The 24,980-nt window shown below is 40.7% G+C and overlaps 1 protein-coding gene across 1 annotated transcript; it reads right to left on the bottom strand.

Moving 5' to 3' along the window:
* Nucleotides 1-1,288: 1,288 nt before the first annotated feature.
* fam91a1 (family with sequence similarity 91 member A1) lies at nt 1,289-24,470 on the bottom strand. Its single transcript, XM_088600726.1, has 24 exons — nt 24,216-24,470; nt 23,108-23,192; nt 21,932-22,083; nt 20,753-20,810; nt 20,074-20,141; nt 19,568-19,681; nt 19,034-19,124; nt 15,322-15,384; nt 14,443-14,549; nt 14,308-14,346; nt 12,791-12,903; nt 12,213-12,322; nt 10,713-10,822; nt 9,947-10,033; nt 8,705-8,828; nt 8,200-8,348; nt 7,374-7,508; nt 6,712-6,825; nt 5,544-5,616; nt 5,230-5,376; nt 4,822-4,929; nt 3,899-4,022; nt 3,638-3,707; nt 1,289-3,064 (listed from the first exon to the last, which is right to left on the bottom strand). Exons 1-24 carry the CDS (start codon nt 24,285-24,287, stop codon nt 2,864-2,866), a joined length of 2,514 nt encoding a protein of 837 aa, XP_088456852.1. The 5' UTR covers nt 24,288-24,470; the 3' UTR covers nt 1,289-2,863.
* Nucleotides 24,471-24,980: the final 510 nt, after the last annotated feature.

The following is a 24,980-nucleotide window of genomic DNA, read 5'->3' on the forward strand; positions in this document are numbered from 1 at the left end:
TCGTCCAGGTCACAATTCATAATAAACTGTAATGGCTTCCCAAGTCCCTTTCTTCAGCATGGGTACATTACTTTTTCCAAAACACAGAAATGACCCGGGTGACGTGGAAAACGAGACCAGAAAAAACAGGGAGCGACAGTGAAGTACAGTAAATATGTGTTTGGAGGGCAGTGACAGAAACAGCTTTAGTCAAGAAACGCACCTCATAACAGCAATGCTGTGCACCTTCAAGAGCTACAGTCATACAGGTTTAACTGGTCTGTCTTTATAAATTCTGTAGCTGCAGAAAGAGAAAGGGAAAGTGCTCTCCATATGTGGTGTGGAAAGCTCCTTATTCACACTGTACCTTTCTGAAGCGGGATTCTCCCACAATGACACAAAATGCTAACGGCAAAGCAAGCTTTTGAAAAGGTGAGCATTCAGACTTTTCGGCACTTAAAACAAAGCTAAAATCCTGTACTGGAGAGACGCTGACATGTTAAAAAAAAGAACACAAATATCCCACTGCAACAGTTCCATTTTCATGCTGTTAGTCAATTGTGCAATTTCATGTTTTGAGTGATAGTTTGAGTGCTTGGTGTGAAATAATGACTGAAATTCTCCTTCCTCCCCCAAAAAAGATCTGTGTCTGCCAGAGATCCCCTGCCCAACCCTCCTGTTTTATCTGCTTGACAATAGGGCCCCCGAAGCATAAAAAAATCAATTTCCGCCTAGCAAACAAACTACCCACCTTGTGAAGAGAGCGAGAGGGAGACGCGATCTGAACTCTCCTATCAGAAGGCAGCGACAGATGGCGAGGAAGTGAAGAGGAAAGATCCGGGGTTGAGGTGACGGATGCGTTACATGGGCATTAAAAATAGATGCTAAATGTGTACTAGAGGCCCTGCTTCAGAGGACAGCGTACACTGCAAAGATAATAATAACAATAATAATAACAATAATAATAATAATAATGTTCTTTATTAGCCCTATACAATTTCTTGCATTAGGAATTCGTAACAGTATCAAACATGGTTGCCCTTTTATTGCCTGTAGTCTATGTTTAATATCAGTTCTTTGTGACTCGTACTCCAGGCATTGTTAAGTACTGAACATGATCTCTTCTGCTGTTCCAGACTCTCTGCATGCCATGTGTAATGTGATTACAAGTTGAGAAAGCAGTGGAACACTGAACACTATCGCTTGCTGCTGCATAGTTCCGATTGCATTTAACTATGCACTTTTATTTGTCGGGGAAAAAAAAAACATGCTCTTCTGAAACAAGTCAATAATGCGATGTAAACAGATGCTGGGGATTTTTACATTTTTTATTTAGGTCTTACTATTTTTACATTTCACTTTAGAACACGTACAGTTTTGGAAATCATGAAGAGGAATGTCAATTCTGTACTTGTTTATAATTACAAGAGCAATATTCACAGTCCCATCAAACAAGCTACAACAAAGATATCCTGAAAAGCGTGTCAGCATCGCAAAATTATGAATGATTATTTCTCTTACACTGAACTGTATTTTAAGATTACTTTTTAAATGATCAAGATAACGTTCTTTATTGACTGAAAAAAATGCAGTATTGGAAACACTCAGACCTGCCATTCAGTTCTCAGGTTCCAAAATACATAATCCCGCACAAGGACTTCCTACAAATCACCTAGACAGGGATTTTAAAAAGTGTAGCACAGAAAACCACAAACATTAGTTTTGTGGAATAAAGCAACCGTATTTGTATAAAGTGAACAAGAAGCTTTTTATATTATCTTCTTGAAACAAAGCTTATTTGCTGCTCCTGTGCTTCACACTGCTTTCGAACCATCATACTCCCTCAGAAAAGCTACACGGAGTGTGATGAAGTTGTGAAACAAACATACTGTCTTTTGCAGAGAGGTGCTGACAAGTTTTATACCAGTCTGGGGGGGTATTTCTAACATGTTACAGCAGGGAATGGTTTTAAAATTCCTGTGGCTCACTGCGCTATACTGGCACAATGTGTTTCTGGAGACCCAGTGTGCTGCCTCTTAATGGGATGCAGATTGTCGGTTTTCCCATATGTACCCTTTGCACATCAGATTCTAGCTGAAGCCCGAAAGCTTTAGCTTCCCTTGATCTCCACAGCCCGACCAGCTTTCGTCTGATGCAGAAGGGCTCAGCCCCTCCAGTGAGGATGGGGGACGAAACCGCCTTGCCTTCAGTCCTCCACACTCACTGGCCAGGCTGTGAGTTCATCGGATCTTCCCAAAGCAGGGAGATCAAACAGGAGGGGGGGGGGGGGGGACTTAAAAAAACCTCTTCCTCACTCATTCGGTCCCAGCTCTAGCAGTCTTGTCCTGTGCAAATTAAAAATGCTCCTGTGCGCTCACACAGAGTTTTAACTAAAACATACAAAAGTCCTTGTGACTGCTGTATGACAAACGTCATGCACGGACTATCTGTATGAAAAGTGAAGAGGGGAAAGGTTACAGTAGAAGATGTTCTTGGCCGTATTATGCCAGGGGTTTGGTCCAGTAAGGTACACTGTTGGTTTTTCAAACCCAATGGTGCACAGAGCCATCTGAGGTTCCAAACTGATCTGCCTCAACCATTTCCTTAGTGGTGTTCTGATCCCAATTAAATACATCTGAGAACAAAGGCTGGCAAAAAACACACTGTGCTGCTGACCTCTGGTTCTACACTCAAGAGGACACTTGCCTTACTAAATAGCCAAGGAGTTACTTCAGTTCCTTTCTCAGAAAGTGACCATCCTTATTTCCCATGCTTCAACTGTTAAAGTAACACTGTCTATTTATGAAAGCAAGCGACTGGCTGGTGGGGGCCGCTGGATCTGGGGTGTTCACAATAACAACAGGCCGTGGTTGAACAGGTGGGCTTAGGTGGGCTGGTCTTTGTGCAAAGTGGGGGCCTGAATGGTGGGAGGAGAACGACCACTCCACTCTGCTAGCTGGCCGTCCTTGAAGAGGAGATTGAGAGCGGGGAGGGGGACCCCCGCTTCTGAGGACGACAGTGTGGTCTGGTTGAGCAAACTGGATACCCCGCCGTCTGACCTCCCCTCAGCAGTGCTAGTGCTTTCCTGAAAACAAAAGGAGGCAAAAACGGGCCTTTACAGAGCTCTGTAGAAATGTCTTTCACACGCCAAGGAGAGACTTGCTCAGCAGTGCGAATCGTATAGGAGGAAGGAAACATCAAGCCCGTCCAATATTAGAAATACCAAAGAAAAGTCAACTGCCACCAGCCTGTTCCTGTTTTGACATCTGTAGAAGACAAACTCATTTTCAGAAAGTATAGTTTAAGAACTGCAGCTAGTATATTACAGTATCTCCAAATGTTTTCATTTCAATGATGACACTGACATCTTTTTAAGACACTCGGAACGTTCACAACAGCAAGGTGCAAAATGTGCATTCTAAAACCCAAAGAATCACAGAGAAATCGGGTCAACACATTAAACAGAATTAAATACCAGTTATGAATTAAACATTCATGTGAAAATCGCGCTTCAAAGATCAAAATAAATCAACACAAAACATCTCTTGATAATTTATCATGGTCTATCACTGTCTTTATCGGTGATAATTGGTCTTTGAAAACGTATAAGAACATATGGGGTAGGATCTAAGTTTTGAAAGAAAGAGAAACGTCTTACCTGGAATGACTGAACAAAGCTCAGAACTTTCAAAGACAGTTTTCGGCTGGAATGTAGTAATTTCTGAAGGCTGGAACATGAAACATTAAAGAAGAAACAAGCATTTTAGGAAGTATTTTTACAGTATTCATTGCCCGATTTTAAGAAGCGAAGCTTTTCATTGCATGTTATAGTTTGCATGTGAAAATACGGTATTACTAATTGATCAAACAACACCATTATTAAAAATACTTTGAGAAGTTTTCACCAATACAAACTCACCTCTCTTTTCCACAGAGCCCATGGGATGTTATCTTTTGACACACCTTTCGATTTAGATCCTCACTGAAGAGTGGCATTCCAAAGCACAGCTCTAAAGGAACCCACTCCTCTTCTGTTGACAACACTGCAGAATGAACAACAACAGTCAAGTCATTAAACACAGCACAAGGATTTGACTTTCCAAAGTCAGCTTTAGACTTCCATCCATCTATCCATTTTCTTACCGCTTCATCCAACTCAGGGTCACGCAGACAACAGGCACAAGGCAGAGTACACACTGGCTGGGATGCCAGCCCACTGCAGGGTACACAGACACAAACACAGACTCGCACACGCTCACACCCAGAACCAATTTCCCCTGAAGCCAATTAACTGGCAAGTATGGTCTTTGGACTGTCAGAGGAAACTGTAGCACCCAGAGGAAATGATCATCATAATAATAAACTTTATTTTATATAAACCCCCTTAAATGGCGCTATACTGTATATACACAATGAAAACACACCATGAGAGGAGACAGTAGATGATTACAGTAGAAGCAGAGGGGTGAACAGCAGAACCAGTTATGTAAAGGCCCTTCTAAAGAAGAAGGTTTGCTGTCTAGATTTGAATTAGTTTAGGGAAGGTGACTCTCTGATATCCTTAGGGACAGAGTTCCAGACCAAACCCACACAACCCTCATACAAACTCCACACAGAAAGCACCCCAGACCTGGAATGGAACCCAGGGCTCAAGCTCTGCGAGGCAGTAATGCCGACCCCTGCTCCACTGTGCTGCCTCTAAAATACATTCCACGGGTACTCATATTCGAAGGAGGGCATGTGGAGGTGACTCTCGCCAGGGGTTATTTCCTTCACAGCTTACGGCATCCCAGAGCCACTTCCTAGCTCAACACCCAGGCTCCAGTGAATCAGGGCCCTTACCTTCCGGCTCTTGCTTTCTGTTTGAGTCGGTATTGTTTTCCTCAACAACCAGTTCAAAGGATTCTGTGCTGCCGTTCGCATCAAATCCTACACTCAGCTCAGGCTCTCCTGAGAAAGAAAGATGTGAGCACAGTCAGTCTCCTGACTCCACAGGGGGAAGGCTAAGATACCTCTGAGCCGATTCTTCAGAAAATAGTTCCAGAGTGTCATGTCCCTTTGGGCATGTCCCTTTGATGACACCGAGAGTTTAAAGTTATTAACACTTCACTGTTGAGTGTAAATGGAGTGGTGTGAGGGGCATGCACCCAACTGAGATATGACTGATTCGCTAATCAGGACGCTGACATTACTCAGACACCATTGGTTTAACCCTGTGTTAACTGCAAGGCAATTATTGAAGGTACCGACCTTTTCCCTCAGATGATTCACTAAGCCTCCTGGAGTGCCTGCTGTTGGGATTCAGCATGGTGATATACCCACAGAAATGCTCCAGGTCTATCTTCTCTCTCAGGGTTCTTAAAGCTTTGTGAACACACATGTTGGAATAGGAGAAATCTGGATGGAGAAAAAAAAAAAAAGAAGTCTGAGCTGGCAACTGCTGCAAATCCAACAGGAAATCCCACAGAGATGCTTTCTTTCCCCACATTCTGATTGGAGGCACAATCCCTTAAGCACTGCAGCTTCATATTACACAAAAAGCTAAAGGGAAACTTCTCCCTTACCTCCTTTAAGCTCTCTTTCATCAAAGGGAAATGGCACGTGAACAGTTTCTCCAATGCCAAGAATACCGTGACCCTGTAGATATAGAATTAGCAACAGACACTCAGAAAGGTCAGCGACATTCACTATGCCCTTCACTTAGTAATTAACTACCAGCAGTTCTTACACAAAGCCTTCAAAAAAGGACTTTCATTTTATGAAACAAGATGGGGATGTCTCTCTTCTCTATGTAAATACACAACCTATTGCCAATCTTGTTTTCAAAACCCAACAGTTGCTCTTCCAGATACCACCCCAAGAAAAGACCCAGGAAGTCAGAGAAGGGTATGATATCCATGAGCAGGGCAGTATGTATTCTTCCAGGGGCATCAAACCCACTTTTGTTAAAGCAGTTCTATGAACATGGCAAAATAAATAAATGTCCTCACTGAAAGACCTTTAATTTTTACTTTTATATCAAAATTAAACAATGTTGAGGATATTAAAGAACAGTAACAAACAAGAAGAAGCCATTCGGTCAATCTCGCCTATTTGGTAGTTAAAAGCTTAGTAATCCAAGAGTCTCATCCAGCCTGGGCATCAACTTCAATCACATAGCTAGGGAACTTGTTCATGACTCCCACAACCATTTTGGGTACAGAAGAGCTTCCTGTCCTCAGTTGTAAATGCACTTCCATTTGTCTCCTTTGGTTTGTGTTTCATCTTCTTTTTTAGGAAGTTAGTGGAAGAGACTTCGTCAAGGCCTTGGAAGATTTGGAAAACTTATATCAGGTTCCTCAGTCTTTGTTGTTAAAAACTAAAAAGGGTCAGTACCTTCAGCCAGTCAGTGTTTCGGAACAAACCATTTCATAATATGATATTATGATTTAAAGCAAACCGTATTATGATTCCAATTTCCTAATGGTTGTCTCTCCTCTATTTGACTCTATTTGATTGTGTTGATTCTGTTTCAAACAATTTGGTCTAGTTTGTTTGAAAATATTAAAACATTAAATATTGAAAGGGAAGCATTTCCTCAAGTTGTTGCTAAGACAAACTGGGTAAAAAAGTAGTTATTAACCATGTCTACCATTTCTATTTCTGACATTCCTATAGGTTTTTCCCAGTCTATGATTTGCACTGATCTTAAAAGTCTGCTTTTCCTGCATTTACTTGTCTGTGGGGCCTTACCTGTATCAGCACAGCGGAATGTGTGAGGGCATCGTTAAGCATGGTCAATACATTGGAACTTGGGACAACACCAGGATCGTGACCCCAGGAAGTGATCAGGAGCCTGTCATAAGTCTTAAAACATTATTGCCTTTAGTGAACAAAAGACACATTTGATAACACACAGCAAGTTACAACTTAATACTAAAATACTACCTTTATTGTATTTAAACAGATAATTAACAAAGGTCACAGTATTTGCAAAACTTTAAGAAACAGAAGTAACACATTTTGAATTTGTTTACAGATTGCGTTTTAAAATATTAAATTAAAAGTTAGTATTCAATTATTAGACATACATTAAAGGTTATTCTCTATTTCACATGTTTGTTATTGATATGTATTAGCCCTGATATTTTATTGTCTGAATTTAGGAAAAAATCAGAAATCCATTCCCTTTTATTCTAGAGAAATCAACATTTGAGATCCCGTACCCACAGAAAGATATAAAGCAATAAATTCTGGCTTGGCTTAATTTGATTAACATGAAAAGACATTTGCTCCCGAAAAAACTTTTGAAATTCATATATGTTCCAAGAATATACTGAACAAGATCATCTGTTAACCTTCCAAAACCAATTTTTGTGCTATATACTGTGCAGAAGACCAATAACCCCTTTTACCTGAAAGATATCTGGTAGCTTCCTTAGCCTGGATCCTTTGGACAGCAGGAGAGAAGGAGGTCCTTGTCCACACACATGGTAAAGATAAAGCTTGAACCAGATTGAACTGACTTCTGGAATAGCAGGTCCAATGTGCTGCAAAACAGAGGGATTCAAAACTGAAGAACAACACTGGAACTGGAGTACCAGCACTGCTGCGTGCACAGCAGCGCGCAGTCATCCTAAGCAGAGAACAGCTTTCAACCAATGAGATCCAGCAGTGCAGACAGAAGCACAGAAACCTTTAATAATCTTCTAACATTCTTCTTTTCCCGACGCCCCCTCCAACCACCACTTTAGGTAAGGCCACCTCTAACACCACCTGAGGACCTCATTCATAAACCCGCCCACTGCAAGAAAATAATCATTAATAATGATAATAATTACTCGCTTTATTACAGCGCTTTTCATTTCACTGAAGCACAGTGCCCACCCTGGAGGCATGTGGCTGTCATTCTGGACCAGCAGCTCCACTCCACAGTGGACTGGGGCTACTTTCACCTCTTTCTCACTTGAATTAGAGGGGAAATTTAGGGAGGCATGATTGTGCATGCTTACTAACTTACCGAGAAGTAAACTATATAGTTCCTTTCACACTGCCATCCAAGAACAAGAATGACCAGTTACTGAGACATAACTCGACTTCTTCACATGCTCTTTTAAAGCGCAATCAGAAGCATGCATGCTGGACTGTTTTCACTGACCATTGCCGGGAGCAGGAAGCAACAGAACAGGGTGGAGTGATGCTTGGGGGTGTATATGAAGGATGCACAGCAAAATCCCTTACCTGGGGCGTGCAGCTGCTGATTGGCCGGATCTCGTTGCTGAGCGGCGCCATGGAGACCAGCAGCTTGTAGTTCTTGTTGAGCACGCGGCTGCAGGTGGCGGGGTCGAGACCCAGCAGGCTCTCACAGCGCAGCAGGTCCAGAGGGCAGCCTGGCAGGACGCACACACAGACACTGGTCACACACACGCACCGCCGGGGCGCCCCCTGGGGCCCGGAACGATATCCGTTCCTTCTCGGGCGCGCTTTACTGCTGCAACGGGCTGGGCAGGGCTGCGTCAGGCTTTTCATTCTGTGTGCACGAGGTGGCGGAGCCTTATTAATAAGTAAAGGCTTCGGATGTTGCAGGTCTCCGACGGGGGGAAAAAATGAAAGCCGGTGCAAAAAAAAAAAAAAACCCCAGCCATCTCTCTTGTACCTGAAAGAAGCTGTGTTGCGCCAGTCTTGAAAGAGCGGCGGGTCAGAATGAATGACTGGTTTAGCCACATGCAGCATCGACTTTGCTCACCGTTGCTCGGCTGCTCGGGGTCTGAAGTCAGTTCCTTGTTGTAACGCAGAAACAGTATCGTATTTCTGAGCGTCAGGGCATGGTCAAAATACCTTTGGGCTTCCCCTTCTGCTGTGCTTTCGACCTTCAGACATAAAGCACCGTTACAAACAGCATTGATTCTGTGTACGTTTATACACTAATATGTACAAAAAAGTTAGATACTATTGGATCCACTTTTAATGCCTCTTAATATACTGTATATACAGTACACATGTTCAAATAGGGGACTGTGTCAGTAGGTGTAGGCTGCATAGTAACAGGATCATTCCATAGCCCAAGGTAAAGAAACACTGTGTTTTGGCTGTGGAGCCTTCTTCAGGTGTGTACACCACCATAATAAATTTTTACATAATATTGTATGGGAATGAATCTCATGCTGATCCTGTATTTGATGGGGTGTAACCTTAACTTCATCAGCAATCGCAGCACGGATCCTCTTTCCTATGCTGTTCATTAAATTTTAATTGCAACCTGTTGAAGCACCGTGACACAAAATAATGGCTTCGCATTTTTGGGGGGGGGTTTTGCTCAGTTTGAGTTTCGATGTGCTGTCCCGATTATTTAGCACATAACGTGACAGACTATTCATTGATTTTATCAGGACATGTTCTGCTAGAAATCACACAAACAACCATTGAAAGAAAGACCGGCCATGTTTGAGAAAATCACAAAAGGCTTTTCTGTGTGTTCCACAGGTGCAACCTGTCTGGACTGCAACTAGCTGAAGACAAAAGACCATTAGGTAATTCAGAAGTAATGCAAAAGTGTAATGGCTCTTTTCAGAGATTAAGGCTATTATTAACGACTTAGAAAAAACAGGGAATGTATTACAGTTTTTCCATATCAGTCACTTGTCAAAACAAAACCCTTAAGCTATGCAGCCCAGAACAGGACTTAAACTAGAAATCTAATTACTTCTTCAGTTTGGCACTAGCCTGCTAGCTCCTTGCTATTCTGATATTCCTGGTACTTTTGGTACGATTGCTGCTACACATCTAGAAATGGACAGAACTTGTAACTCCTGCAGTACAGAGCTCTACTGAGGTACAGTTTACTCCTGTATTTCGAACAAGTTTCCAAAAACCATTACAAACATTTAAATATTTTAGGTCTATCATCATGGCTAACAGGATGTAAACATGTAAAGTTGAGGTGTTGGCGGTTAAACTTTCACAGTTTTGCGTGTTAAAGAGACTTTACCTTTTCAAGTTCATTCAAGAAGCTGTCAAGAGATTCATCAGAGAGTTTTCCCACTTCAAACATCGTAACAGCGTGGCTTTTCAAGTTCTAAAGCACAAGAAAAAACTTTTTATTATGTGGCAGAACTTCGTAGGAGCTTCAACATGTCATTAATAATTATTGAGCCTGGAGACAGTGGATTTTTCTGTGAACCAGTAAGTGAATGACCAGTTATACCGGTTACTGAGATAACCGAATCTGTCGATATTAACTTAATTTGTGTTAACAGAACCCCCCCCTTAATAAACAAAATAATAATTTGACCATTTTATTATTAATGCAACTTGTTATTTATTACAAACAGAACCAAATGATGTGAACATTTAAAATAATAAGGATTATGGGAAGGAAAATATACAAGAAGATTAAATTTCAATTTCTTAGTTCAGAGTTGAAATCCCACTATTGTCTACTAGATTTTGTTCCAACTGAGCTATCATGTTACTTAACTGAACCTTCTTTACTGGAGCTGAATACAACTAGAAAAAGTCCTATTAGGCAAATTCTTTTTGAATTAAAGTTTGACTTAGTAACTGAGATCCCAGCTGGGTCAAGACACACAGTGGGCTCTCTATGCACCAGGATTAAAATGCAAGTTTAATTGCTTTTTATCCTGCACAAGAATTATTAATACATAAATTCATATCCTGGCCAAAACAATAGTACTGCTTATTAACACTTCCACTGTCGCGTAGGATAAGTAGGCTAGATTTATTTTAACACTTACTGGTGACAGGTTTCCCATCATTAAGAAGGCTGTGAGCGTCGAATCAAACAGGAAAGCAATCCGTTTGGTGTGACCTCCAAACATGCTCAGACTGTTCACACTAGATGTATCTGTTTCAAAAGTAACCGAATTACAATCACCAAACCACATTAGATTATGTGTGTAAGCTCAATTCCTGGGGTGTTATCTACAGTACGTGCATACAATAAATATATCTACGTGGAGTTAATACCATCTCCCCGTGTTTGTGTGGGGTTCCTCCAGGTGCCCTAAGTTCATCCTATAGTCTAAAGATATACAGGTAGGTTTATTGGCTTCTGGGAAAATTGTTCCTGGTCCAAGTGAGTGTCTGTGTCTGTGCCCTGTCATAGACTGGTGTCCTGTCCAGGGCGTATCCTGCCTTGTGCCTGTTACTTGCCAGGATCGCTCTGGCTCCCCTGAAACCTTGCATTGGATGAAGTGGTTAGAAAATGGATGGATGGACAGTTGTGATAAGTCAGTGCAATAAGGATTGTAGCCCCAGGTGACCTTCCACTGAGGCCAATAATATTTGCCTCAGTGGAAGGTCACCTGGGGCTATCTGGGGTGAATTATTCAACTATTAATTTGGAAGGGGAGGGAGAATGACTGGTACAAATTAGTCTGTTCCTGATATCAAGGGTGTGCACGGTGTTAGCTGTTGTTAACTTGTAGAACTGGCCTTTGTGTGTAACTGAGAAGAGTTTGCATTCATCTCATCAGGAGGTTTAACGTGCTCAGGCCTTACGAGCCGCCACATTTAAAGGCCTCTTACACCACTGTTTCATTTTTATTCCTTAAATATCCTGTTTGGGTCTATCAGGTGATATTTACAACATACCACGGGCTTGTCATTCTGTGCCTTGTAGTGAACTGGGGATACCCTGTCCAGCTCCAACCCACCCAGGCCTAACAGCCATCATTCCGAAAAACACCCCTCCCCTAAGACAATACCCATCTGTAATAAAAGATATGTGGACTTAAGGTACAGTAGCATTTCGAAACAATTGATTCTAGCAATGGTAGCGAATCAGTGGCAGAAATTCTTTTCCACTTTTGCTCCACTCTCCACCTCCACTCACGTCTTTCCAACTTTGTCTACAATAACTCTCCAAGACCTGCTGCCCCTCCCACCAACCCCTACTGCCGCCAACACGGGACACAGACCCACATGTAAACACAATGCTCCTCCTACTTGTTCAGGTCCAACCAATCACAGATTGGCTTGTTACTATGGGAACCTGAAGCAAACGGAGGTCTGGAACACCAACAACACAGGACTTCTTATTGTACTCCCCATCAGGGTTATGCCAGTTAGACAAAACAATGGATGGAGATATGGTTATGTCATCTGCCAGCCATAAATGATGTGGTGACGACGTGGGAGGAGAGTGCGTATGTATTTATGTGGCCTCCCTGACAGTGTTGTCACACTGTCCCAGTGCTGTCTGATATTAACGGTTTGCCAGGGCGAGTTCTGACCTTGGTCCTCCAGGCTTGTGGTGTCGGTGTCAGTGGCTGAAGATCCAGTGTCGAGAACTGGGCTGCCCCCTTCCCAGGACAGGAGCATCTTCTGTGGGTCCATGGTACTTCTGTCAGAAAGTGCAACAAGCTAAGGTCAAGGTACATCTTCAGGACACTTGGGAATAAAACAGAAATTCTTCTCTCTTATTTTTTATCAAATGTTCTGTGCCATTCAGGACAGTCTGAAATAACTACAGCGATCAAATAGCACTACTGGGTGAAAACCAGTGATGGCGTAAGGTCAGATACAAACCTCTTTCGGTGCGAAGGTGTTCGGGGAAAAGCAAAGGGATTGTTTTAATTCGAAAGGCTTGAGATAAAAACCCAGGACAGAGGAAAGTGACTGTGTGTTCGGCCAAGTTCATACGGTCATAAGGATGTAAGTAAGTTAAGAACACTAAGTTTCTGGTGTCCTCATTTCAGAGCAGCCTTTACTCAATTCAGATGATCTAGTGAAGGTTCCCCAAGAGAACCTTCACTAGCTGGATGCTGTTGAAGTGCCGAAGGAACGGTACACGTTCACATGCGTCACGCACCTGAGCCTGTTGAGCGAGGGGGCAGTCTTCCAGGTGGGGTGAAGCTGATCAGGATTTATCACTTGACCTTTCTTGACAGCGAAGCCCAAGCGACAGTACATGGACACAGCATTCTAATTGGAGAGAACAAAATACGCGTATGTTCTCTGCACTGTTTGGGCCTTGTTAATTGCTTTTATTTAAAATTACATATTTGGAAGATGTGCAATGTTTGACCATCTTAGAGGCTCAACAGTTTTAAAAAATTTGATACTCTCAAAATGTCTGCAGTGAAGAAATGTCTGTGAAATTCACATCCAACAAATTGGATATCCCTGATTTAAACAACACCATACAGCCTGGGCATCTTATTCCTACTATAGTCTTCAGCTTGGATTTTATAAAGATAAGATCTTTGGAGAGCAAAGATGAATTGCACTTCTAACTGTCACTGTAGTAATCATTCAGGAGCCACACTGAAAATGTGATTTTTTTGAATTCCTGTGAAATGATGGAAGAAAGAGCAGAAAACTAGGTCACCTCAGCCCTGATAGCAGCCTAGTATATTTGCTGACCATTTTCAATGTCTCTGGCTGTATCACGAATTGCAGATCTGAGATGAGCATGTCTGACCTCACAACTGAAGAGCAGCGAAGTGCAAAAAATGGCTTTCAGTCAAGAAATGCCTTCTGCAACAGCGACAGACATGCAAGCATGAATTCATATGCCTTCTACCAATGTTCAAACACAGCCAAGTGGAAAAAGAAAACCAGCTCCTAAGAGATGACGTCTACAATGAAAATCTTCATGTTCAAAAAAATTATTTTATAAAGAAGATATATCAAAAGAAGACATTTTTACAAGACGTCAAAAGGATAGTTCACCAGGGTGACCTGTAAGGACAGCGCACAGACATTCCCATTTGGAGTTAATTATCTCATTCATTTTTAGAGAAACTGTCACATACAACACTCGTCAGCAACAGTATTCACTGCTCCAATTAAAACAAAAAGCCTAAGGACATTATGTGACATTATGTGTATAATACCAAGAAAAACTGGTCCAATATAGGCTGTGTCGATCTTCCCAAGAAAAGAATGTCAGGATTTCAGATGCGCAGTTTCAAAGCGTATCTCACCTCTATCAGTGTTTGCAGAAATCCATCAACCACGATCTGCTTCATCTTCTTTGGTTTATAGTTTGGCTTTTATAAAACGCTAATATTGTTTGGTCAAGAACCTTTATCTTTCCATTGCAATTCAAAGGAAAACAATTCGTAAAGAAAGAACTAAGTTGTTTCAAAGCACATTTAATCTAAAAATATTTTTATTTTTCATATATGTCAAATTCTCTGATTATTTGCAGACGAAACAGTCACCCGGTGCCTTTCTAAACTTCTGCAAGGCATGTTTAGTTCAGTAATTCTAAAATTGTATACATATCCCTACTGCAATGACAAACTATTCTATGCACCAAGTCTCTAGGTCTCTGCAACATAATTCCAACCTGATGACTAGTTACTCTACTGTAATACATACCTTTACAAGACCCAGGTCTATTTCCAATACATTAGCAAGCTGGCAAAAAAGAAAAGAAAACAGTGATGAATACAAACTGGACAAAGCAGACAAACTAGACAAAGTCTGAAAAAAAAACAGCTTCTGGGCACCTACCTCAGAAACATTAGTATGCTCGTCAATAGAGACAAAGATTTTGTACAGAAGAGTTTCAAAATAATCCCCCTGAACCCGATTCATCACAAATCCTTCCAAGGGGGGAACTAAAAGGAAATAAAAATAAAAATAAATGACAGTCTCTTCCGTTTTACAAATTAACTGTGCTTCAGTCGTGATTTTAGAGCTACTGTACATCTCTAAAAAGTAAATAATGAATTAAACAGGGCTGACAGACATCACTAACAGAACAGTGCAGAGCACTCAAAGATCTGTTCTTCATGTCAAACGCCACTCTTTTTTTCAATATTTTCTAAAACAGCATTGTTACATTTCAATGAACACTCATCACCAGTACATAAAATCTTGTTTACTATAGCTCTCCAGCATTCAGTAACAGGGCATGTAAAACTGGAAAGGCAGAAAACTACAGTCCAATGAAATACGAGCTCGCTCTGCTTTACACATATGATGGAAAGGTAATATTGTCTAGAATGTATGCAAGTGGAATGTGGGCCAGTGTTTTTCCCTTGTTCCTGAACGATTGTGCTATTCCCCATAATAAAAATATAAATTTTCTCAAGTAATCCAACCACTTTATCACCTTTAACTGCTTTATACTATACAGGACCATGGTAAATCACATCTTGAACCGACAGACACAGAGCACGAGATGCAACTACACTCTATATGGGAGGCCAATCGATTCTAGGTCAGATATACACACATGCATATGCATATACAGTAGGAAGCAATTGTGAAACACCTCATAACCTTCACCTCGTCTTTGGACTGCAAGAGGAAAGCAGGCTAGCATTGACAACAATCTTGCAAAGACTTCATATAGGATGATAGCGTTTCTTAAAACAGAGGCCTCACCTGAAATGCAGCTGTCATCAGAGATGGGGACATCAAGGTAAATGAAGCCTTTGTTGTACAGACCTTAAAGAAAAAGAACCAGGTATTTTAATCATGCCTTTCACTTCATGATAGTTTTGCAAGCATTTTTATTAACAAAATCCTTTCCACAAGGATGCCGTACTTCTCAAAGGGGTTAAATATTTTACATATTGGAGAGCAATTATCATGTTTATCCCCAACATCAGTCACTAAAATCTTTCCACACACCCACAATCAGAAAGCTTTTCTTAGCTCATAAGGGTCAAGGCCTATACTAGAAGCAGAGGGCACCAGGTGAGAGTACAACCTGGTTAGGACACCTATCCATCATAGGAATTCAGCTGGAATTATCACAACACGCTGGAAAGAAAAGCTGGGAAACCATGGCTTCTCATACAGGCACCACAATCTCAACTGAGTGAAATAAAGCCCACTTCTCTTCTGCCCCTGAGATCAGAATTGTGTTATTTCCATGCACAGAGCTCTCCTGCCCACGTGCTCCTTCACACAGCGAGTTTGAGTCAATATACTTCAGTATGATTTAAGATCAGCCCATCGATTTGTGACTCACGGCGGTGATTGAATGCTTCAATATAAACCTCAATTCCGGGGTATTATCAAAATAACACTGGCTGCAGTCAGCCGAAATGAGTGGCAAAGCCACATCTTGAAGAAGAAATTGAAAACCAGGTCAGAAATGAAAAGTGTCTTTCCCACTATGGTTTTCATAAAGATACTCAAAGCATACGTTGCTTTGAACCGATTAGGAAAAAAGATTTGAAACTACTTCTCAAGGATGCTCCTGACTGGAGGGAAACAGATCCTCAAGATGTCATCTGCTCAGCCTGCATCTGCATTTCCAAAGCTACTGGGATTTCAGCATTAGACACCCCACTCACACCTGTTTGTCGTAGCTGGAGGTTGTAATTAGTACTGCTATAAGGCTCAGGTTTGCAGTGTACTGTTTAGTTAGTACACCTGTATTTCAAGAGTTCAGCTCTTTTAATCACAAAATGAAACCAAGACTGGGTCTTGTGCAATTGACAGAGGGGGAGCTTGAATGGCTCAAGAGCCACTGCATTGAGACAGAATTAGAGAAGAGCTGTGCTGAACTTCTTGTGTGGATTTTATTATTTCAATATGAACAATGCTTTTCTTTCACTGAGGGATGTGATATTAACTGCATTGCAAAGAAATTCCCCAAAGCTCAGGAAACTAAAAAGGCTATTTCAGTTTTTTACAGGTATTAAGAGTCAGAAACTAAGTCCATTCTCTTATATTTTAAAATATAAACTGGGGGATTTTTGCATAAATGTGTTTAGACAGCACACTGAGAGATTATGGTGAAAACACATTTTGGTTTCTTTGTTGTTTCTCTATTTATTTTGTCCTTCCTTATCTTTCATTATCATAGTTTGCATATTGGATTATTCTACTTCAGTCGATGTGAAGATATTGTTCCTCTGCAGCTTGGAGGCTATACAGATCTCTACTAAAATGCTAAAACACCCCTCCAATCATTTGGTGCACACAGATGGACGGAAAATATGTTAGCTACTAGCAACCAAAGGACCTCGATGGACTGAATGCTTTCCTCTTGTTCACAATGCTTCTTAATTTCTTTCTTAATTAAGACATTAATTCTTAATGAAATATCCAGGACTTGGAGAACATTCCCAGTCTGAGTCTGTGCTTCAAGAATAGGCTAAGCCAATTCATTTTTTTGGCGTACAGCACAGTAGTATAACTGAAAGCCACCTTGCCCATGAAACAATATTGGTCATAGCAGACCACTGTATTACTCAAGACGCACACTTAAGTCCTCGTATTTTTTTTTTTTTACTTGTGCACAACAAAATATAAAGGTAGTCATAATCCCCTTATGTCCTCACAGCAGAGGTTGCCAGCCTTCGTCCTGCAGAGCCCTAGTCCAGTCTAGTCCTACACCTTTCTAACAGCTGGCAACATCCGTAATAGAACTGCATTCTGTTACACATAAGGTTATGGAAACAATTAGAACTGAAGTAGAGGATCCTCTGCAGTATATGGAAACAGGATCCGAGAAGAGATAGGTCTGGCTCAACTAACCTGTCAGAGTTTCTTGAACAAGCAACAGCAGTAATAGACACACACAGAGTGCACAATATGGTGTATTTAGATTTTAAGAACGTTTTTGTTAAAAATCCTCACAACAGATTTATTCTCAAATTACAGGCAGTAGGCATACAGGAAAATACATGTGTTGGGATCGAGATTTGGTTAACAGATTAAAAAAAAAAGAGTACAGATAAGGAGTGAATCTCCATCTAATTTAAATTTTGCCGATGTAAAAGAAGAACTGTATTAGGATCACAGCTTCCTAATTTATATAAAAAAATCTCGATTCTGGAACAATTAGTGAGGTTTGCAGAACATACCAAAATAGGAGAATTAAAAACACTACAGAAGCAGCAAATGAAATTCAAAATAATTAAATGATATTAAAGACTGGGCAGGCATCTGGCAGATGGTGTTTAGCAAGCAGGTTACAAAATAACCATAAATACAGAATGAGAAATGCTGAGCTTGAAAACACTATTTAAGAAAAAGACTTAAGTCTTTATGAAAATACATCACTTATATTTTCTAGACAATGTGATGTAGCAATAAAAAGGTCTATGAAATGTTAAGATATATTCTAATAGTAATTGATTTTACACCAAGGAGTGTTACATTAAAACTGTTTCATACATCAGTAAGACCTCATCTAGCATATTATGAAAAAACCTAAAATGTTAATTGCATAAGTCAATACCTAGTAGAAGAACTTTTGGCAGCAACAGGAAGTGCACGTTTTGGCTAAGTCTGTACTAACTTCAGACTCTGGGACGGTGCAATTCTTACCCATGCTTCCTTGCAAATTTGCAAAAGCTCTGCTAGCTTCTGAGAGCCACTCACTTCCCACTGCACTGTAACTTTGACCTTGGGCTCTGGGTCACTGATATAAATATGTACGAAATGACCTGCTAAGCCCCCCTGTTGCCTAGTTTTAATAGTTTAATAATCTATGCTCTCCTAGTACATTGGTGCCCTTCTGGTTCAAGGGCAACCTGTCCTGCTTGTAGAAATCCGACCTGTTCCAGAAGGACCCCCATAAAGGTAACGCATCGTGTCTGAACACATGGATGAAAGCAGAAATCGACCTCCGAATTTCCTCCGGCGTCTCTGGGCTTGCTCCTAACACTGCAGGGATCCTAGAGAACTTTCTCCTTCTACGTTCATGGGTTCTGCTCTGCCTATCGGCACTCCATTTCCGTCACTTACAGGCTAGGAGCCACGCAGAGCAGCAAACTGCTGTGCCAAAGGCCAGGTCCTGTGCTGTAGCAGTATTCCACACTCTCTAGGGCTCAACGAGGTTCTATTTCAGCTAAATGTGTCCTGCAGCAGAGAAGCTGGCTAGGATGGGCCTCAAGCCCAGGGATCTTGGATTCAATGTGCTCAAACATCCAACACTGCAAACCTCACTCTGCAAATACCTCACAAGGCTATTTCCTTTTGCTTATGTACAGCCCTTTTATTCTAGATCCCAGGTTTAAGAAAGATTTTCTAGTTAATTAACAGTGCTTAGCTTTAATCTTCGATGAATCACATTTTAGACAATTTTTCTAGAAGCACGTTTCGACCTTTTGCTTGGTTTTCAGATGGCACTCACTCAGCACAACGTTGTATTCTACAGATCCAGTCAGCTGGGGACCAGCATCTATCATTTTATCAATAGCACTCTTCTCAGCCGAGGAGCAGATCTGCGAATAATGAGGAAAGCAGCATTTCACGTGAGGGAAAAAAAAGAGATTTCGCAAAATACTGAAGGCAAAGTGATCTGGGAATGTTAATGAAAATTCTAAAGCAGTAAATGAATGCAGAGACTGAGGGCATCAAACTATCCCAAGAAGTCTAACAAAGAAAACTTAATGATGTAAAACAAAAAAAAAAACAACATCTTCCTATTGACAAAAAAAAATAAAAATAAATCAAATCTTCAATTTAGTAGTAGACAACTTTTCCAAAAACGCTATGCAAAAAGATCTTTCTACTGCACTTTGGCTCTCTATGTTACGTAAACATTTTTCAGTGTTGAGAAAGATGGAGAAACCTAACCACAGGCATGCAGTAACCTCAGGTGTAAATTTAGACCGGTGAGATAATACTGTCTGCTGAAACAGGCTGATGTAATGCCCACACCCACCCTGATGTCATCCTCAGTGATGTAGCCGGTCTGCACCACCCACCAGGGCTCCACAGAAATCTCCACCGGCTTCACTGGGAGCAGGTCTCTCGCCGTTTTCCTTCTGAAGAATTTCTGGGAAGAAGCAGCTACTGTTTAAGAACAACACATTCCCTCCACAAATTTGAACTTTTACACCTCCTAATATTTAGTAAAAGAAAATGCTTAGACTAACTTCAAGGGGATTTCTTAAGTAAAATTCAAACAGGAAAACTGCAGGTATTAATTCCTGTCTGCATACTGGAATGACAATATCTATATGTTTTTTGATCAAATATGTCAATCGTGTCCTTCGAGATTCTTCAATGGCTTCTCCGGAAAGATTGATAAAACCCTGATCTGGCTTTTGTCAGAAATTGCAGAATGAGTTAGACACAATGGATACAGCTACAGCCCAAAACACTGCAAATCACTTTAAGCCATTTCCCCAAAAAAGAACGAGCCGTGTGAATAAATCGGTTTCTTACTTTTGAGGATCTGCACTGGTTCATAAGGTCAATATACTGGTTTCTCCCAATTCCAAGGAGCCTCAGACCTACAACATAACCAAGAACAGCTCAACATTCTTAGAATTTTACAGTGAAAGCTGAAATGTACAATACTGGTGAGTGAATTTTATGCCAGAACACTATATAACACCTTTGTGCTTCTAGCAAATAATGTAATTAAAAGGCATAAACAGGTGAGTGGACTCCAGACTAACTGATGGTTCCCTTCACTGCACGTGTAGGACACCAAGACCCAGGGAGCCCAGGGGAAAGCTGAACTGTCTCAGATGTTCACAGGTGAGGGCCCAGGAATCCAAAAACACAAAGAAAGCAAGCAGTCAGAGTCGACTGGCTCATTTGCAGAGTTTTTCTGGAGGCTGACAAGGTTCACTGGAGAGGAAGTAGATCTATAGAGACTGAATAGCCTCTGAAGAAAAGTCACTGATCTTAATCAAATCAGCTCCTACCTGTTTTAAAATGTAGAGGTGAAACACGAACTCTGTAGTTCAAATACGACAGGACAATGAGGATTAAAATAAAGAAATTCTAGAGGCTCTTCCATTATATTTTCCACATATCAGCAAGCCTGTGTTATGCTTTATGTACAGTAGATGTGCATCAGCTTGCACCTGACAGACAAGCTTTCTGAAAAACTTACAGTCAGCAGCTGTGAAATTGGGTAGAGAGTCGTAGCTCTTTTCACTGTTCATGATGTCCTGCAACAGAAAGAGGGGCAGTTATTACTATATTTTTGGGAGGGAACCATCTCTACAGTGTGATGGCTACTGCACATGATTGTACTTGTAATAATAGCATTACGCTGCTGAAGAAAGCATGTGCCTGAAACTAAAAGTGTGCACATAAACATGAGTGTTTAGAAAATAAAAAAAAACACATTTAATTGCAATAAAGCATAGAGGACTTTTGTTAATCTGTGAATCTGACACGTTGTACTGTAGGATATTCCTGAGCACCACAACGATCGCTGCATTTGTGATCCGAGAATGCACTCCAGAGTCCAAAGTCTGACTTAAGAGTCACATGAGGCCCAACGGTGTTGTTCATGATAACGCCCCTGATCTGCACTGCTGTGAGAGAAGCCTGCGTCTTGAACGGTATTCTATATCCAACACATACCATTTCTTCTGTCTTTAAAGACATCTGCCAAACACATCTGAGATGATAAAAATGATTTAAAAAAACCGTGAAGCTTACAGACCTTTTAAGGCCTGAAACAAATATTAATTGCACAGCCAATGGCTTAAATTTTGCAGTACAGTTTATGGTTTTACAGTCGGCACTCAGATACGAACAGCAGTTTCCAGATAGCTTTTTCTCTTGCCAGGTGTACATTTCATTTTTATGTGGGCTGTGTTAAACAGATTCTTGCACAATTTAAGACCAACAGGAAAATAACTAGAAATGTACATCTTTTGAAAAAAGTCCAATCATTCTAACGTAAGCAGTACATCAGCTACTGCCGCCGCAACATGAGACTCTGCTGTACATTTCCAATCATTCCTCCTTCTTAGACCTTAATAGCAAGGTGCAGAGTGGCTGGTGCCTTCCTGAATGTGGTCTTTTGTGAGCAGAGAAAAAGTAATTATACTCTTGCAGCAGAGGTATGCTACTGCCAGCAACACATGCTGTGGAGTGGCAGGATTGCTCCTTATTAAAAGCAGCAGGGATGAGCTTCAGCCTCCTACACTGCATCAGCACATATAAACTGCACTGACTGCACGGAGGAGATACAGCGGGGATACACTTTGAATAGGTTATGTATTCCAAACCCCTACTGTTTAAAACACTGCCAAGCCCCACCCACTTTCAGACCTACCTCCATTATTCCAATATAGTAGGAGAAGGGAGTAACCCTCAGGCCCTTGACCATGATGTCAGACAGATGGTAAGGGTACAACATGAGATGCTCACGGCTGTACTTCAAGAGCTCTTCGTAGTACTTGCGCTCATCTTTCTTCACATGCCTCACTGCATAAAAGAGGGGGAGAGCATTTTTTTTAAGGTGTATGCAACACGCAACAGCAGCATCAGTGGCTACCCAAAGGATTTGTATAAACCCGTTAAATACTATAACATTAAACACCTTTCTTTGTCAGGATCACCAAAGCATTTCATCCAATTTAATCATTCGCCAGACAACTGCATCCCGAAGCGAGATTGTGACAAACTGCTCTTCCTAAATGAAATGAGCGCATCTTGTATAGTGTCCTTGTGATCTCCAGTGCAAAGACATCCAGTCTAATCACCCAGACAATATAGAAAAATATACATTCTCAACACAGAAAGCAATGACAACAATAGAGGGCCTCTAAACCTGTTCTTGGGAAACCTCTTGTCTCATCGTTCTGCTGTTAAGGTTCATTACTGGTGCCTTTGCTTTGTTTCTCTAATGCTTGCTCAAGCTGCTGAAAGGGTGCTTAAGCTGAGCTCCTGGCTTATGACGCATTTGGCCCTTTCTTAAGGAAAGCAAGTGCCTAGAGGATCCAAAATAAAAAGCCACTTTGGTACATTAAATGATTTTAAAATTGCACTCCAGTATGAAAATGTTTGAAACACATTTGAATCGCCTGAAGCAATGAGGGGACACTAGTAGATCCATGACGATATTTGAAATTATACTGATAAATACATAACCTAGTTGGAAAACTCCTGGAGAATCTGTAGATTCCTCTCAGATCACTGCACCAATAGTCACACAGACAAAAATATACAGACACCCACTGCAGAGCAGATGGATACATTTCAGGCCTTCCAAGGTGCCAAGTGCTGATCCAGCACCTTCCGTTGGTTGATGTGTTCAAAATCAATTATTTTATTTAATAAATAAATAATGCAATGATTTTAATGTAATAATTAAAATAAAATCATTTAAAATAATGTAATGTTATCGTTAAATCAGATTAAAAGCAAACAGTAAAAATGTAGTGTTACTCAAAATTACATTTGTTTGTTAAATTAAGCTTTAATTTCAAAACTAATAGAGTTAACTTACCTAAGTTATTTCGGAACCGCAACTGGTTCCGGATACTGTAAAGAAGGACATGTTTTTCATACTCTCGCTGTGAGTTTCCGAGACTCTGTGGAGAACAACGAGGAACAATTAATTTAAAGAACGAGACAACAACGTCATGTTTGATCAGGGGCTATCTCATTAGCAGAATGTCTGCGGGCTAGGTACTGTAGGGTGTTCAAGAAAAGGTCTGGTGAAGATCTATGAACAAATAGTTTATCGCAAACAAAGTCGCAACTTATTTTAAAATGCTTCAATTAAGATTGAAACGTATATAATTTACTCTGTCGAAAAGCAAGGTGTTCAGGCTTAAGGTTAAATAACGTTTGCGATGACCTCTATCTCATTTCTTTTTGACGCTTTAAATCATATGATCTTGTTTTCAATGGCTTATTTTTTTGTATCGCCATAATAAAGCGGAGGTAACAAATAAAAAAGCACATTTCTTCGCCCAAAATAAATGCATGCCTGTTCTATTCTAATACGATGTTAATGCGCTGTATAATTAAATTCCTCTTTAAAGATCTAAACGTATTTTAAATGGCACTCAACTCCCAGAAATCTCAGGAGACGCAAAGATTAAGGCAAAGGTTTTCTGTCTGAAGATAACTTAAGCATTTCTTTACTTCATCTTTTAAACTGAACGGTGTTAACCTTTTTTTGTGGTATGGATTATAAATCTAGTTTTGGAATTGGAAACGGAAAACACGGAGCAAATAGACGGCATGTTCTTTCGAAACTGATCCTTCTGAATCGCCGCTAAACCCTCTATTACATTACATTAGGCAACGATGCGCGTTTCAGACAAACAGGAAGGATCTGGGATGAAGACTCCATGCATCCCGCTGATTCAAAACATAAGCAAACCAAAGAGCGACAAGGGATGACATCCGACGGGTCACCCTGAACGAATCTGTTTGTTAATGTTGTTGTTTTTTTTCCCACATGAAAAGCAAAATCACTCAGTCACGAAGCAGACAGTTCGTTCAACGAGTGCGGGCACCTCGCGTTTAGTTTATCTTCGTACTGTCTGGATCAACCCCCACACACGCTTCCCCTTCCTATGGATGGAGTGTCAAAGATTCTGTACCTGTTTGACATTAGTGGGCAGTTTGTTCCACGGGTAGTTCTGCCTGATGTGAAATTCCACGTCTGTATTCATGGTCTCAGTAAAACACAAGGCTTGTAAATCGGCGAGGGCGTTTGGGTAACACTAATATTACTCAACCCCCATCGGCTTTAAAAATTAAAAGCAAATACTGTCTTAAAGTTCCATATTTACCCCGTCCCGATTTTAGGCTGTTCTTTCTTTAATCGCACTTCCTTATTATATTTACAAGGAAACGGTCGTCACCGCTGCTTTCGTCATTTCCGTCCTCTTGGCTCGTGTCGGGAATATCTATGGTAGCAAAAAAAAAAAAGGTGAATCTGAGGAGCGGTGTTTGTCTCCAGCAACTTTCCGAAGAAAAACTGTTTTCTTCACAGAGCTTAGCGTTTGCGTTTCACATGTGTGTTATTACGGCTTTATACGATTATGTCCTGAAAGTAAGGTTTACGTTGAATAAAAGTGACTAAAATTCTGCTTGATTTTATTTAAGAATACCTCAATATTTTGGAACTATACATGCATTTGAAATAAAATAAGTTTGTTGAGTTCCTCCCCCCGATTCGTGATTATTAACGTTTATATTATGTACCGAAATATGAAAATAAAAAAGCAAATCTTCATTGAGTAGACTTTAACCAAAAAAAAAGGTAAACGCCAGGGGGCGTATGTATCCACAATAAATACAAATACAGTATTTCGATTGAAGCTAACGGGAATAAATATCACACATCAACTGTACAGCTATAC

Source organism: Lepisosteus platostomus, chromosome 12 (genome assembly GCF_059453375.1).
Source record: "Lepisosteus platostomus isolate fLepPlt1 chromosome 12, fLepPlt1.hap1, whole genome shotgun sequence".
In the NCBI taxonomy this organism is placed as follows: Eukaryota; Metazoa; Chordata; class Actinopteri; order Semionotiformes; family Lepisosteidae; genus Lepisosteus; species Lepisosteus platostomus.

Bases quoted from the DNA above. Each gene is read 5' to 3' on its own strand.
- fam91a1 (XM_088600726.1), bottom strand. From the start codon at position 24,287: ATGAATACAGACGTGGAATTTCACATCAGGCAGAACTACCCGTGGAAC. The intron at 6,826-7,373 runs GTAAAAGGGGTT...TAATGTTTTAAG, and splicing joins AGCTACCAGATATCTTTCAG to ACTTATGACAGGCTCCTGAT. The intron at 3,065-3,637 runs GTAAGACGTTTC...TTTTGTTTTCAG, and splicing joins GCTTTGTTCAGTCATTCCAG to GAAAGCACTAGCACTGCTGA.